The 17,589-nt window shown below is 36.5% G+C and overlaps 1 protein-coding gene across 1 annotated transcript in view; it reads left to right on the forward strand.

Moving 5' to 3' along the window:
* Positions 1-934: 934 nt before the first annotated feature.
* Positions 935-17,589, forward strand: part of TOPBP1 (DNA topoisomerase II binding protein 1) — a 69,871-nt gene continuing 53,216 nt past the window's right edge. The window contains exons 1-10 of the mRNA XM_024746230.1: positions 935-1,096; positions 1,737-1,827; positions 4,112-4,246; positions 5,719-5,862; positions 6,529-6,710; positions 7,944-8,140; positions 9,888-10,067; positions 10,793-10,953; positions 12,662-12,825; positions 12,972-13,222. Coding sequence (XP_024601998.1) covers positions 1,744-1,827; positions 4,112-4,246; positions 5,719-5,862; positions 6,529-6,710; positions 7,944-8,140; positions 9,888-10,067; positions 10,793-10,953; positions 12,662-12,825; positions 12,972-13,222 — 1,498 coding nt within the window. The 5' untranslated portion in view covers positions 935-1,096; positions 1,737-1,743. The remainder of the gene's footprint in view (positions 1,097-1,736; positions 1,828-4,111; positions 4,247-5,718; positions 5,863-6,528; positions 6,711-7,943; positions 8,141-9,887; positions 10,068-10,792; positions 10,954-12,661; positions 12,826-12,971; positions 13,223-17,589) is intronic.

The raw sequence follows: 17,589 nt of genomic DNA on the forward strand, positions 1-17,589 counted from the left end.
TGCTGATCTTTGCCATCTTGAGACACTAAAAACAATTGAAGTACAGGTCATGAAACTGTCACATTACTCAAGTCCTGATTTTCTCAATCTCAGTAGTCAAGAATAAAATGAGGAAAAACGCTAACTAAGCAGTTTGTCATTGGCCATCAACAAGCGGAGATCCTGCAGTCCTATTTCACCTCCTCTCCCCTGACCTGTGCTATTTGAACATTAGGTGCCATCCCAGAATCTGCCCAACACTTGGGGAATTACAGAGAAAGAAAATGAGATGCTCACTGAAGGGGGTTGGTGTGGCACTCCTGAAGAAGTTGGCAAAGACCCCTTTGCACCAGGTGTGTAATTCACGTCATCCTGACATCTTTCTTCCCTTTAGACCTCTTGGCTGTGGTAGCTGGTGGGTACATTCGTACTATACTGGAGGAAAAAGAATCCAGTCCGCCAGTCCATGGAATCAAAAAGACTTGGATGCAGTCTTAATTCTACCACTTACTGTGAACTTGAACCCGTCATATACCTTCCCTAAGCTTCAGTTTTTACATCTGTAAAATGGAGATACCACCATTTGACTCACAGAGTTGTTTTGGATGATAATATATGGTTTCTCAGTATAAAATATTTATTAAAGAAACCTTTTTCCTGCCTATAATTTTTGATGTGCTAGGGCCTCCTCTAAGGAACTGGCCTGCGGCCCCACCCGCTAGCCGTGGGCGCTTGGCCAGCTCCCAGCGGTGCACAGGCCCGCTCTTGCGAGCCCTGATCGCGAGGCTCCCACCTCGAGGCTCCGACCTCAACGCTCCTGGTACCCCTTGCCCCCGGCCCAGCGCGCCACGCGCCCCACCCACCCCCGCAGCCTTACGTCTCCGCCCTCCTCTCGCAACTGCGGTGGCGTCAGTTCCGCCGGAAGGGGCGGGCGCGTCCGCGCGGCTGGCGCGAAAGTTGGGTCGCGGTTCGGCAATTTCCGGGTCTGCGCTTGCTAGGGCCGGGGGCGCCGCAGGGGGCGGCGGTTGTGCGCCGGGCTGGCGCCCGACCCCAGCCGCCGTCCCACGGGCCGCGGGGCCCCCCACTCGCCGCCTGGAGACTCCCAGGCTCCACCGAGGTGAGTGAGGCTCGGAGTAAGGACCCAGCTCCCTCCCGCCGCCCCGCTGGGGGGTCATGGTGCTGCCTCTGGCCTTCCCAGCCCTGGTTTCCGGACCTTGTAACCGGCCCCTGGACCGGCGGATAGGACTTAGACGCCGGAGAGGGAGTAACTGCGGCTGGACCGAGAGCTGGGCCTTTCCCTGGGACCTGGGGAGCTAGAGCGTCCGGCCTTTTAGGCGCCTGACTTTGCTGGCTGGCTTTCATGTTTATGTTTGAAGTCCGTTTATTGAGGGCTGAACCTACCTCGAGGGCCGCGGATACCCACAGGGACCGATTCGTTCTGAGCATCCTTAAGCATAATGCAATTGAATGACTATTGGCTTAGGGGACTTAGCCCCAGAGCAAAGGCCCTAGATATATTCAGTTTAGCGTACATTAATTTCGTTCTCTGATTTGCAAGGATTGGTGTTGTCATCTTTTTCCTTGATTGTGCCCACATTTCATTGTTTGTTACAAATCGTAATGGACGAATTCATGGGCAAGGCCGGAATGTTTGTGCTGTGGCATTCTTGTCTTCGCAGAAGAATAGGTGCTTTAAAACATTTAACTTAATATGTAATGTGTTTTTGTTCTTGTTCATGGTTCCTTTATTTTGACAGTTCAGAAATGTCCCACAATGATAAAGAACCGCTTTTTGTGAAGTTTTTAAAGTCTTCAGACAATTCTGAATGTTTTTTTAAAGCTCTTGAGGTAAGACTACTTGAAAATGTCTTGTTTGATGCTGTGAATTCATTTTCTTGTTTTTAGTGTTTTTGATTTATTAGGCCTTTTTGTCTTAGTCATAGTTATTTTATTTTCATGATAGTTTTACTGTAGTCTACATTCATAAGTATCTCATTGTTACACAGTTTTGAATTGATATTAGTATATCACTGTATTTTGGGGGGCTTGAAATCTTTAATGACATTTCTATTGACAGTGATGGACCTACTATTCTTGGAAATTGTTTTCTTTTGTCTACTAACCATAGACCTTTGTGTGTTGAAAAAATTTGAGTCAGTCCTATATTGGTTACACTTCATTTTTGTTGTTGTTAATTGTTAACTATGTCTCATTATGTACAGTATTATATTATCTAGGTAGTGTAGAGCCTTGCTACTCACAGACCACAGTAGCATCACCATGGCCTGAGAGTTGGACCCCAACTCAGACTTACCAGTTGGAATCTGCTTTTTAACAAGATCCTGTGTACGTTAAAGTTTAAGGAACACTGTTGTAGCAGGTTTTTCTTTAAAGTTCATTCATTGAGCAAACAATTATTGAATGTCCATCATCTAAGAAGCACTGTTCTAGTACTTGGGATATATCAGTGATGAGATCAGGCAAATATCCATACTTTCTCAGAGCTTACATTCTATTCTAGCTGGAGGAAATAGACATTAATCAGACATATAAATGAGTAAACTGTAATGTTAAAGGTGCCACGTGCTATGGGAAGAGAAAAACAAAGCAGGTTAAGGTGTTCTGGAGGTTGTTTGTTGGGGGAGAAGGGAAAGTTACAATTTACTTTAAATGGAGTGTGATCAGGGTAGACTTTATGGAGAAGATGATATTTGAGTATACTTGAAGGAGGTGAGAATGAGCCATGTGGATATCTGCAGAGGAAGGTTTCAGGCAGAGGAAATAATCATACACAAGCCCTGGGAAAGTGCTTGCGGTGTCTGTCCTGCTTTAGTGTGGCTGTAGTGTAGTGAAGAAGGGAGGTGGAAGGAATGCTAAGGTGTGCTTTAGAGAGTAAGAGTAAAGGAGGTCATGAAGGGCCTTGTGGGCCATGGTAAAGACTTTGGCTTTTTCTTCCAGTGAGATGGAGAGCCACTGGGGGCTTTTAATCGGAAGAGTAACATGATCTGACTTAATCGTTTTAAAAGGATCACCCTAAGTATTTAACGTAAGGACTTCAAAATTTGTTCAGAAAATATTCGAGTGTTTACTGGGAGCCAGGATATTTTGGCAAACAAGATAGATCATGAAATTTTCATTCTTAGAAGGGAGAGAGACAAAAACAGTATGTGTATACGTGTGTGTGTGTGTGTGTGTGTGTGTGTGTGTATATATACACACGTGTATATATATACACACGCGTATATATATACACACACGTGTGTATGTGTATATATATATATATGTATACTATCTATGTTATTTTTCTTCATAAAATACACTAGAGGGATAGGGAAAGAATATTTTAGAAAAGGGTGATAAGGAAAGGCATCTCTGAGGAAGTGACATGTGAGCAGATGTGGTTGAAGTAAGGTAAGTCAGGTGAATTCCTGGGGGGAAGAGTATTCCAGGCAGCGGGAAAAAGAGTAAAACCTCTAAATGAGGTCATGCTTAGTTTGTTCTAGGTTGCAAAAGAAAGCAGGAGTGGCTAGGGAAGAGTGAGCAAAAGGGATTAGAGGAAGAAGGTAAGTGTGGGGAGACAGGCAGGGGCCAGACTCTACAGTCTTATAGGCAATTGTAAGAAACGTGGATTTTATTCTGAGTGTGGTGGGAAGCTGCTGGAGGTTTTTTGTTTGTTTGTTTGTTTTGCGGCACATGGGCCCCTCACTGTTGTGGCCTCTCCCGTTGCGGAGCACAGGCTCCAGACGCGCAGGCTCAGCGGCCATGGCTCACGGGCCCAGCCGCTCCGCGGCATGTGGGATCTTCCCGGACTGGGGCACGAACCCGTGTCCCCTGCATCGGCAGGCGGACTCTCAACCACTGCGCCACCAGGGAAGCCCCACTGGAGGTTTTTAACAGGGTGACATGACCTTTTTTGTATTGTTAAAAAGATTACCAGCTGCTGGGTAGAGAATAGATTTAGGGGAAGGGAGGGAGAAGGAACCACTTTGGAGACTTCTGCACAGGTCTAGTGAGAGATGACGGTTCCTTTCAATAGGAGAAAGGCTGGTTTTGAGATGGATTTTAAAGATAGAGTTCATAGGACATAAATACAGGTGAATTATTTCATATGCATTCTTACTTTTTCTTTCAGTCAATGAAAGAGTTCCAATCAGAAGAATATCTTCAGATTATTACAGAAGAAGAGGCATTGAAAATGAAGGAGAATGATAGATCACTTTATATCTGTGACCCTTTTAGTGGCAAAGTCTTTGATCATCTCAAAAAGGTTTGCTAACTTTTAGTGTGTTCTTTCAGGTAGTCTGTTTTTTGGTTTGCTTTTGCTTCAGTGGACGTAAGTTCTTTACTGATCATGAAGTATTTTGCAAATTATGAATTGAGAGGAATCCTTTGGTTTTGGAAGACCAGAATAGTATTTTTCAAGGTAAATCATATTACAGTAGGCTTTGGTTAGTATGTAATTTTTATATTTCAGGGAATTTAGCTTCACTGAGAATAATTTAACCCTGTAGTAATGAAGCATTTTATTGATGAAGTTCTACTGTACTTAAACTCAGTTTGATTGCAAGATATATTAGGGAAAAATAGTAGAGTAGGAAAAGACTTCAACATAATCCTTGGTTACTTACTGTCTTTCCTGTGTGCTCTTGAATTTTAGTACCTGTACTTTGTATAGGGTCTGAAAAATTATATGCTAAAGGAAGCATTTGGGGGCCAAGCATTGCTGATATACCATTGAGCCATCTTATTTCTTTTTGTTGATTCTAGAGTCTACTGACTCATTACTTTTTTGGTGTCTGGACAAGAGAGAAGCATTGAAATAAAAGTAAACTGGCTGTAATTACATCCAGATTACAAAGAAGTGATTCTTGTTTGAAGGAGAAGAAAGCATAGAAGAGTAGGTAGATGCAGTACTATCTGTACAGTATATGGAAAGTCTGTGCCCACCTTTGCCAAAAGCATTGTTGGTCTTACCCTCCTTTTGGAAATAACACTGCTTGTAAGATAGAATCAATAGCATCGAAAACTCAGTTTTCTTATGACTGATGGAAAAGATAGCAATAATCATTTACCCTGTAGATATTTATATCGGTCATGCTTTGGTGACTTTGGCAGCTGTAGGCTTTTTAGTCTGGGTTGGATGTGCTGATGTTGAGCAAGATTGTCACGTTTCTCAGTTATCAATGAAAGTGATACCTTAGGAGAAGTCTTTGTAGGTCTTCCTTGGAAAGACATTGAGTTGCGAACAAAGTATTTAAAAAACAAATGTAGGAACTGCCTAGGATTATACATTTTTTGTAGCAGAATAGGTTTTTTACAGGGGGGTTAGTTGGGCTCTCAACACTTTTTAACCGCTTCATTGGCTGGCTGCTTCATTTGAAAAGTAAATGTAGATATTTCCTAATTATTATGGCATAAGACTGTTACTCATATCTCCTATCACTAAGATTGTGTTTGTTTCAGAAATTAAAATTTTAATGGCAATTTTAAGTGAGTGTGGCTTTTGGAGCTTATTTCTTTTGATAGCCTGCATTGTTTGATTTGCTTGTGTGTGTATGTTAACGTGTGATGTGTCTGAGAAATTATATAATGGTTATTTATTTTTCTTGTAAAAATTTGGTGGTTTTTCTGCAGTGGTCATCAACTTCTGTAAAGAATTGGTAAATACAGTATTACAAAATGTAATTTTATAAGACTGGAAGTCTTTTTCTACTTAGTAAACTTTCTCTGTTTTTGTAGCTTGGCTGCAGAATTGTTGGTCCTCAAGTAGTCATATTTTGTATGCACCACCAACGATGTGTCCCAAGAGCTGAACATCCAGTTTATAACATGGTTATGTCTGATGTAACCATATCTTGTACAAGCCTGGAAAATGATAAAAGGGTAGGTGTTGCGGTATTGAGTGGAATATCATGGTCAATATGTATGTATTTCCACACTTAACTTTTCACTGTGTAGGGTATATTTTGAAAGACCTTGACTTGGTGTTTATGACTGATAACTAAGTCAAGATGACAGTGTATATCTTTTTTATTTTTTAATAAATTGAATACAGTGGAATCTTTTATTGCAAACTGGCTAGTTGAAGTTTTTTGTTTTGATTTAAAAAGGAAACTCACTTTTTTCCCTGTGTAATTTTCCCTGTTTGTTTTTGAGTCACATTTTTCCACCATAGTTGCTTAATCTTTTAAAAAAGGATTGAGGTTTACATATAATATATGTTTTTATATATTCTATATATAATTTGTATATTTTTAAGTATCAATGTGTATGTAGTATATTAAAATATATAGTGTTTACTGTAGAACCAACATAATTAAATTCATGGAGTTGCAAGAGATAAATGTAGGAAAATAATGTATATAAAGGTAATTATTCTAAAATTTATCTTCCAAAAAGTAATTTCATTAATTATTTAACTTTATAGTGGTGAGAAACATTTGTGCATTCAAGCTAACAACAAAAGATGTTTATGGGATATTGCATAAAAAAATGGAAGAGATATTGTTTCTTTCAGTATTAACAATATATTTTCCTTTGGGGCTATAGGAAGAAGTTCATAAATATGTACAAATGATGGGTGGACGCATATACAGAGACCTTAACATATCAGTAACTCACCTTATTGCAGGAGAAGTTGGTAGCAAAAAGTATTTAGTTGCTGCAAACCTGAAGAAACCTATTTTACTTCCTTCCTGGGTAAAAACACTTTGGGAGAAGTCACAAGAGAAGTAAGAAAGATATTCAGATATTTTCTAGATTTGAATAAATGATGCATTCAATCACTTTGGCACATTGTAGGTTTTCATAGGGGAGGTTTTATGGTTTCCTCTTTGGATTTGTTATTTGGGGACAAAAATAGGATCATTACTCTTCTCTCCAATGAAAACAAAAGGTAATCTACAAGCTCTTATTATCAAGGTATAAGTTGATAGGTGGAATGGGCTATGGGCTTTAGCATTAGCTACAAGGTAAGCAATGCTTTGATAATAAAATGGTTTTCAGAAGTAAACATTTATAAAATAGTGGAGAAAATCAGTGTGGCAACTGTAGCTTTTATGTTGCGTTTATCCTTCAATACTGTGCTAACATGTTAAGATGGAGAGTAAATTTTAGCCCCTTTGGCATTCGTATTCCCTCCCAAAAGAGACATATTTAAGGTTGAATATAAACACATATAAGCCATTAACTGAGATGTGATCATTCAGTAAACATTAACTGAGCCCATTTTATGTACCTGGCCTGAGTTAGGCATTAGATATAAGTGGAGAGCAGAACAGGACAGCATCCCTGCCCTCATGGAGCTTAGAGCCTATTTCAAAGGATAGAATTGAGTTTCCATTAGAATTAGATTAACAACCAATAAGTCCAGGTACCACTGTTTGAATTAAACAGGCATTTTCCAGTCTTCCTTTCAACACCATCTAGCACATCTTAAACACGTCTCCACGTTGGCACCCTGATTCCTAGCCTGTTTCGTCAGCACATCTGCCTAGCACGGCAACAGAATGATAATGATATTTTTGTTGGCATTCTGACAAAAAGCATTCCTTATTATTTGTATAGTATAATGGAGGAATTAAAAGTCTGTTTTTCTAGTAGGCAACCAAAGAACCTTTGGGTTTTTAGGTAGAAATTTAGACTTATAATTTTGGAAAATGCACCACTTTCACCAGCATGGATTTACAGTTAATGAAATATATTTTCCTGTAAAACAGTTTTATTTGAGAGACTCTGAAACATTAGTTTTTATTAGAGACATGGTTTGAGCTACATGAGCAATTAGTATCATTTGAAGTGTGTTTATCAGTTTCCCTTTTCTTAATAATGATTAAAATCCTAAAAAATGAGGAAAGCATTAGTGATATTTCTGTTGTTTGTCATTATTCTTCTGGTAAATTTAAACTATCTGGTATATTTAATATGTTAATGTTTTTTCCTTTTTTATTGTTTGTTTTCCCCAGAAAAATAGTTAGATATACTGATATAGACATGGAAGACTTCAAGTGTCCTATTTTTCTTGGTTGCATAATCTGTGTCACTGGCTTACGTGGCTTAGACAGGAAAGAAGTTCAGCAACTCACAGTTAAGCATGGAGGTCAATATATGGGACAGTTGAAAATGAATGAGTGTACACACCTCATTGTGCAAGAACCAAAAGGTAAAACTGTTTCCCAAATGAACAAATGCAACATTTTCTACTAGTTAACATTTTAAGATCATTATAGAATACCTTTTACTTCTGACATGTCATAAATCTGCTATGGTTTTTTTTCTTGCAAACATAGTTTGGTTTATAATCTTTAGAAAACTTACATGACTTCCCAAGTCTTTATCAGGTCATTGAATAAATATTAAAAAACAAAAATTTCCAGTGGGGTTTTATCTAAATTTATTTTCAGATCTTTTTTTGTTTGTTTTTTAAGTCCCCACACGGTTACCCAGTACTTAAGAGATGAGAGATTTGGATGAATAACAAGAAAGCTAATAGATGTCGCTAAATTACATTTCTTTCTAATTATAAATTTTAAAGGCTTGGCTTAGTTTTTAGTTGAATGAATCAGCCTTACTCAATGAACTACAAGTTTTAACTTGAAGATGCACCTTGCAGAACATGAGACAACTAAAAGAAGAAAAATATATTACCAAGAAGAAGAATTCCTTAAAATTGCAGTTAATTTTGGTGTTCTATAACCTTTATTCTGGAGAATACTTTTTTTTTTCTTAACATCTTTATTGGGGTATAATTGCTTTACAATGGTGTGTTAGTTTCTGCTTTATAACAAAGTGAATCAGTTATACATAAACATATGTTCCCATATGTCTTCCCTCTTGTGTCTCCCTCCCTCTCACCCTCCCTATCCCACCCCTCCAGGCTGTCACAAAGCACCGAGCCAATATCCCTGTGCCATGTGGCTGCTTCCCACTAGCTATCTACCTTACTACGTTAGTTAGTGTGTATATGTCCATGACTCTCTCTCTCCCTGTCACAGCTTGGAGAATATTTTTTACCAGTACTCTTAAAATATATAAAAATTGATAAGAGCAGAGTTTTATTAATATTTTTATTATATCTTTTTATATCTGTACTGTGTTTTATTAAGCTCCCTAACTAAGTAGAATTAGAAAAAATTAAAATTAATAATTGTCTTTAAGTGAGAACTTTGGGTATGGCCAATTATGATATTATGATTGTGAGTAAAGTTGATAACTGCTATTGGTTTTCTGAATCTAAAGACAGTACATCTCTCAGCTCTCATGAACGTCAAAGAAACCTTTCTTGTTATTGTTTACTATATATTGTCCTCAGTTTCTCTATACCGTTTCAAAATACATTGTGTTAAAAAGTTTTTTTAAGGCAATAAAAGATACGTAATTTTAACATGACTTATTTAACTATTTGCCTCTCTATCCTGGACTTCAAGTAGAATCCTGTTGACATAGGAATAGTCTCTTGAAAGTTGCTGTTTTTTATATTGCAGACATTTATCATTTTCACGGTTATTTTATACAGTTTATTAAACCACATAATTCTGTGAGTTATCCCCATGTTACAGATTAAGAAAATGGTTTAAAGAATTTAAATGATGGAGGCTGTACTCGAAAATATTGAGTTACCCCACAGTTGCCTCTGTCTCTGTGCAGTTTTGTAAAAGATAACCCCCCTCACATAGCATCATAGCATGTGTATTTAACAACACATAGAAAATATAATTGAGCAATAACCTAATATATTACCTTTTAATACACTGTATAGCATACTGTTAAAAGTAAGAGTAATTGCTGGTAACTTTAATATTGTCCCAGGTAGATTTTTTTTATAACCTGTCATTTAAATATTTCTGCAAAGATTTTAATGGTTTGCATTTCTCTCTCTCTCTGTTTCTCTTTCTTAATGAACATAATAGGTCAAAAATATGAATGTGCCAGGAGATGGAATGTACACTGTGTGACTGTGCAGTGGTTTTTTGACAGTGTTGAGAAAGGTTTTTGTCAGGATGAATCCATATATAAGACAGAGCCTAGACCAGAAACAAAGACTATGCCTGATACTTCAACTCCTACTGGCCAGATCAACACAACTAATAGTAAGTCTCTTTCGGATTAAAGTAAACAATCACTTTTAAGACAGTCAGTTTTCTGTGTAAGAATTGATTTGTTAATAGGATCAGGGAGGTACAGTAGGAAATTCCATCTTTTCTTGCTATGCTTCCAGGTATAATTGTATAATAAAATAACTGAATTGTATTAAAAAATTAGTCCAGAACTCCTGATATTTCTTTTTATAATGAGTGCGTACTTTCATACCCTCATGTAATGCACAAGATTATTAAAGAAATTAAGAATGTTAATAAAGACTTAAGAGAATTAATTTTTTAAAACTTGACTGGCAGGTATTAGTACATTTTCTTTATTAGTTTGCTACAATTGTTATAGATCATCTGTATTCATATAAAATTTAAAACCATTTCTGTTTTGGAGGTATTAATGTTGGCAATTTAACAAATGTTATAAATTTTTTTTCAAATGTAACTTTCCTGGACCTTAAAGCCAGCAACTTCAGATTTTTATTGGAAGCAAGTCACTATTAAGAGAATGCATTAAATATATTTTCATTTAAATAAGATATGAGGCTTAATTAGTTTCATTTTCCCTTTTCATACTTTGCCACCAAGATTTCAGTAAAAGCATTTGAATCTTACTTTAGAAATTGTTCATGGCTCTTTTTGTATAAGAAAAGTTCATGTGTAGGAAAATATGTAATCACAATTATTTTATCTCCATAAATTACATCTTTGTTTTCAATATGTAGGTTATGCTCTTTCAGATGTCAGCCATATTTCCAACATCAGTGCAAGTTGCATAAATGAATCGACATGTAGTTCAGTTCTTAATAGCAAAGTGGAGCCTACACTTGAAAATCTGGATGTCAGTGCATTTCAGGCACCTGAAGATTTATTAGATGGTTGTCGGGTATGTCTTTATCATGTAATAAATGCAGTAAGTGATAATATACTTTAGTACTTGTAGCTTCACTTTGAAGACCCTTTAGAGTTGGGCTTGTTCCTTATTTACATAAGCCCTCCACTCTAGCCAAGCAGATGCACTCATTATGCCGTGTCTATCTTTTAGCTAGGGGCTCTATGCCTGGGGTGTACCTTCATCTCTCATCCGTTAAAAGTTCATATCATTTTTTTCAACTCTTCTCTGAACCTTCCTAATAACTACCTTAATCTTTCCATCTACTGTGTTTTGAGAGCATTTAGTTTCTGAACCACTTAATGAGTTTTTATTTATAGCTATCATTTATTAAGTGTTTATAACATGCTAGACAGTGTGCTAATTATTTCATATACATTGTTGATACGTTTTATATATAATCCCATTTAATTCCCACAAATAACTCTAAAACAGATAATATTGAGACTGATACTTAGAGGATTAAAGTTCCTGTTCAGAATCTCACAGACATTAAGTAGCCAGACATCTACTCCAAAGCCTATATTCCTAACCATTAGGTGTACTGCTTTGTTTAATATCTCTTGGGCTATTTTATTTTTTAGTGTCTGAGTAACTATCTTATAAGTGCTTTTGATGGGATCATCATATATATATCTCCTAGAACTGAATACTTAATATATTCTTGTTTGTAGAATCAATAGGCTAAGCATTAATTTTAGAGTAGCAAAGATTTAACCTTATTTTATTGTTAAGGAAATTGGGCAAATTACCTTCCTTTCTATACTTTTAAAACTTAGCAGTTTACTAGCAGAACAGGAAGTGTGTTGTGTAATCTTTTATCTAGACTATACTAATTCTGGATATGACTTAATTATTCCTATAGAAAAAAATATGATTCCTTATTTTTGTTAAAGTGTATTCTAGTGATGGAGGTTATTTAGTTTGGGATATAAATGCAGTTAGAAATAGATTGGTCATTAAGAAGTTTTTTAAAGACACGTTATGTAAAATAGAGTTGAAGAAGATAGTTACATTGATTAAATTGGTTTAAATACATACATAACCCCATCCATGCCTCCAAAAGTATATATATACATATTGATAGTTAAAAATAAGTTACTGCTTACATATCATCCTAAGCATTCTGCTTAGCTCTTTGACTTAAATTTTCTTGTTTAATCAACTCTGTGAAAAAGATATCTCAATATATAAGTAAGAAAATTGGTTTAAAGTGTCTGAGTATCTTGAGGTGGTCATGTGGTTAATCATTGGCAGCTGAACCAAAATTTAAACCTAGCTTTTCTGAATTCAAGTGTTTAACACCAGTTTATTTCTGTAATTACTTTAAAATTTAAAAGTGGTAAGAACAATTTAAGAAGCTACCTGATTTTAGAAATTGCTATGCACTAATGTTCAGAAGATAATTGAATTATTCTGGCTTCTATTTTATTTAAAGCCTCAGAATACTTATCAAGCAGTGTCTACTGTAAAGGGTAATAATGCTATGGGATTGTGAAGAAATGATAAAATTTAAGAATATTTTAAAATTCAAACCTTCAGAATATACGTCACTTCTTAATGTATCTTAAAGTGTAAACAAGAGTTGTCTTATTTACGCACAATGGATTTAGATATATGCTTTTAATAAATAGGTTTCTATTGAGAGAAATAAGCCATTTTAAATACATTAATCTAAAGTAAATGTTTTCTTTCTTTGCAGATCTATCTTTGCGGTTTTAGTGGCAGAAAGCTAGATAAACTGAGAAGACTTATTAACAGTGGAGGTGGAGTTCGCTTTAATCAGCTCAATGAAGATGTAACTCATGTTATTGTGGGAGATTATGATGATGAATTGAAACAGTTTTGGGATAAATCAGCCCACAGGTTTTGTCAGTTTTTAATTCAAAGCAATTTCTACTCTGTGATAATTTTTTTTAAATTGCATGTCCTGGCAATTATGTAAACTGCATGGCAAGTGGGATTGTGGTCCTTATAGTTTAAACTAATATATAACTGTACTATTTTTGTAGGCCTCATGTAGTGGGAGCAAAATGGTTGCTAGAGTGTTTTAGTAAAGGTAATATGCTTCCTGAAGAGCCATATATCCATGCTAACTACCAGCCCGTGGAAATTCCAGTTTCAGACCAACCTGAAAGTAAAACAGCCCTTTTAAAAAGGAAGAAGAGCAGCTTCTCTAAGAAAGACTTTGCTCCAAATGAAAAGCATGAGGAAACTGATGAAGATCTGCTCTCTCAATATGCGACTAATAACCCAACCATAGGTAAGAAAGAGTGATTAGTGTTTACAGTCATTAAATATTTTGGTAGCAGAATACATACATATGTGATTTCTGCCAGGTTCTCTAGAATTTAGTTAAACTAACGTTTTTCTTCCCTTGAAGTTTTATGTGTGTCACTTCTTTTTTTTAAGCAGGCAAGGCTAAGGGATTCTGGACCTTCTGACTCCCTCTTCTCTCTTCAACTCACTTGTTCCTCTTAGATCTGTTTTATACACAGGCATTACTTGGTTTGTGTGAGTTTGTAACACCCTGAACTTTTATTTTAACCTTGTAACAAATGCCTCTTACTTGGTAATTGTGCTCTTTGATGGGTATAATGCTGCACTGTAGACTACCATCTCAGGATGTAGTCTCAGTGTGGTAAGCAAAATTGCCAGTAAAGAGTTGTGGGCAGCATTTCTTATTTTTTTACTCTTTATGCTTTGTTATTCTTCTCTCATTTTGCCTTGTTCCTGCCCTCCACCCTTTTTTCTTTTTTCTGTTGTGGTTTTATTTTGTTGCAGTTGTTTCAATTATAGTTTTATTTTTTTCTAGTATATTTTATATCTTTCTAATTGTATTTTGTTTTCTATTCTTTGATATTGTACTGATCTGTCCCTCCCCTCCCCTCCCCTCCCCCATGAGGCTTACGGAATCTTGGTTCCCAGGCCGGAGGTCAGGCCTGAGCTCCTGTGGTGTGAGCTCTGAGTTCAAATCTCTGGACTAACAGAGAACATCAGACCCCAGGGAATATTAATTGGAGTGAAACCTCCTGAAGGTCCTCATCTCAGCACCAAGACCTGGCTCTATCCAACTGCCTGCAGACTCCAGTGCTGGACATCTCAGGCCAAACAACCAGTAAGATAGGAATACAGCACCACCCATCAAAAAAAAAAAAAGAAACAACAAAAAACTATGTTGCAGGCGATGGAGCAAGGTAAAAACCTGCAAGACAAATAAATGACGACGAAATAGGCAACCTACCTGAAAAAGAATGCAGAGTAATGATAGTAAAAATGATTCAAAACCTCAAAAACAGAATGGAGAAAATACAAACAACATTTATCAAGGATCTAGAAGAACTAAGGAGCAAACGAACAGTGATGAAAAACACAATTACTGAAGTTAAAAATACTCAAGGAATCAATAGCAGAATAATTGAGGCAGAAGAAAGGATAAGTGAGCTGGAAGATAAAATGGTGCAAGTAACTGTGAGGGAGCAGAATAAACAAAAAAAAAGAATGAAAAGAATTGAGGACAGTCTCAGAGATCTCTGGGACATTAAACGCACCAACATTTGAATTATAGGGGTCCCAGAAGAAGAAGAGGAAAAGAAAGGGACTGAGAAAATATTGGAAGAGATTATAGTTGAAAATGTCCCTAACATGGGAAAGGACATAGTCAATCAAGTCCAGGAAGCGCAGAGAGTCCCATACAGGATCAATCCAAGGAGAAACACGCCAAGACACATGTTTATCAAACTATCAAAAATTAAATGCAAAGAACAAATATTAAAAGCAGCAACGGAAAAGCAACAAATAACATACAAGGGAATCCCCATAAGGTTAACAGCTGATCTTCCAGTAGAAACTCAGCAAGACAGAGGGAGTGGCAGGACATGTTTAAAGTGATGAAAGGGAAAGACCTACAACCAAGATTCCTCTACCCACAAGGATCTCATTCAGATTCAACAGAGAAATTAAAACCTTTACAGACAAGCAAAAACTAAGAGAATTCATCACCACAAAACCAGCTTGACAACAAATGCTAAAGAAACTTCTCTAGGCAGGAAGCACAAGAGATGGAAAAGACCTACAGTAACCCAAAACAATTAAGAAAATGGGAATAGGAACATACATATCGATAATTACCTTAAATGTAAATGGATTAAATGCTCCAACCAAAAGACATAGACTGGCTGAATGGATACAAAAACAAGACCCATATATATGCTGTCTACAAGAGACCCACTTCAGATCTAGGGACTTATACAGACTGAAACTGAGGGGATGGAAAAAGATATTCCATGCAAATGGAAATCAAAAGAAAGCTGGAGTAGCAATTCTCGTATCAGACAAAATAGACTTTAAAATAAACACTATTACAAGAGACCAAAAGGACACTACATAATGATCAAGGGATCAATCCAAGAAGATATAACAATTGTAAGTATTTATGCACCCAACATAGGAGCACCTCAATACATAGGGCAAATGCTAACAGCCATAAAGGGGAAATCGACGGTAACACAATCGTAGGGGTATTAACACCTCACTTTCACCAATGAAGAGATCATCCAAAATGAAAATAAATAAGGAAACACAAGCTTTAAATGACATTAAACAAGATGGACTTAATTGGTATTTATAGGACATTACGTCCAAAAGCAGAAGAATACACTTTCTTCTCAAGTACTCATGGAATATTCTCCAGGATAGACCATATCATAGGTCACAAATCAAGCCTTAGTAAATTTAAGAAAATTGAAATCGTATCAAGTATCTTTTCCAACCACAACGCTTTGAAACTAGATATCAGTTACAGGAAAGCAATCTAAAAAATACAAACATATTTAGGCTAAAAAATACACTACTAAATAACCGAGAAATCACTGAAGAAATCAAAGAGGAAATCAAAAAATACCTAGAAACAAATGACAATAGAAACACGATGGCACAAAACCTCTGGGATGCAGCAAAAGCAGTTCTAAGAGGGAAGTTTATAGCAGTACAATCATACCTGAAGGAAAAAGAAATATCTCAAACAACCTAACCTTACACCTAAAGGAATTAGAGAATGAAGGACAAAAAAACCCCGAAGTTAGTACAAGGAAAGAAATCATAAAGATCAGATCAGAAATCAATGAAATAGAAATGAAGGAAACGATAGCAAAGGTCAATAAAACTAAAAGCTAGTTCTTTGAGAAGATAAAATTGATAAACCATTAGCCAGACTCATCAAGAAAAAAAGGGAGAAGACAGATCAACAGAATTAGAAATGAAAAAGGAGAAGTAACAACTGACAGTGTAGAAATACAAAGGATCATGAGAGATTACTACAAGCAACTCTATGCCAATAAAATGGACAACCTGGAAGAAATGGGCAAATTGTTAGAAAAGCACAACCTTCCAAGACTGAACCAGGAAGAAATAGAAAATATAAACAGACCAATCACAAGCACTGAAATTGAAACTGTGATTAAAAATCTTCCAACAAAGAAAAGCCCAGGACCAGATGGCTTCACAGGCGAATTCTATCAAACATTTAGAGAAGAGCTAACACCTATCCTTCTCAAACGCTTCCAAGATATAGCAGAGGGAAGAACACTCCCAAACTCATTCTACAAGGCCACCATCACCTTGATACCAAAGCCAGACAAAGATGTCACAAAAAAAGAAAACTACAGGCCAATATCTCTGATGAACATAGATGCAAAAATCCTCAACAAAATACTAGCACACAGAATCCAACTGCACACTAAAAGGGTCATACACCACGATCAAGTGGGGTTTATCTAAGGAATGCAAGGATTCTTCAGTATACACAAATCAATCAATGTGATACACAATATTAACAAACTGAAGGATAAAAACCATATGGTAATCTCAGTAGATGCAGAAAAAGCTTTCAACAAAATTCATCACCCACTTATGACAATAACTCACAAGAAAGTGGGCACAGAGGGAACCTACCTCAACTTAATAAAGGACATATATGATAAACCGACAGTCAGTATCCTTCTCAAAGGTGAAAAACTGAAACCATTTTCTCTAAGATCAGGAACAAGTCAAGGGTGCCCACTCTCACCAGTATTCAACATAGTTTTGGAAGTTTTACCCACAGCAGTCAGAGAAGAAAAAGAAATAAGAGAAATCCAAATCGGAAAAGAAGAAGTAAAACTGGCACTGTTTGCAGATGACATGATACTATACATAGAAAATCCTAAAGATGCTACCAGAAAACTACTGGAGCTAATTGATGAATTTGGTAGATTATCAGGATACAAAATTAATGCACAGAAATCTCTTGCATTCCTGTATACTGACAACAGAAAATCTGAGAGAAATTAAGGAAACACTCCCATTTACCATTGCAACAAAAAGAATAAAATACCTAGGAATAAACCTACCTAAGGAGATAAAAGACCTGTATGCAGAAAACTATGAGACACTGATGAAAGAAATTAAAGATGATACAAACACAGAGATATACCATATTCTTGCTTTGGAAGAATCAATATTGTGAAAATGACTATAGTACCCAAAGCAATCTACGGATTCAATGCAATCCCTATCAAACTGCCAATGGCATTTTCCACAGAACTAGAACAAAAAATTTCACAATTTGTATGGAAACACAAAAGAACCCAA

Source organism: Neophocaena asiaeorientalis, unplaced genomic scaffold, assembly GCF_003031525.2.
Source record: "Neophocaena asiaeorientalis asiaeorientalis breed wild unplaced genomic scaffold, Neophocaena_asiaeorientalis_V1.1 scaffold437, whole genome shotgun sequence".
Classification (NCBI taxonomy): domain Eukaryota; kingdom Metazoa; phylum Chordata; class Mammalia; order Artiodactyla; family Phocoenidae; genus Neophocaena; species Neophocaena asiaeorientalis.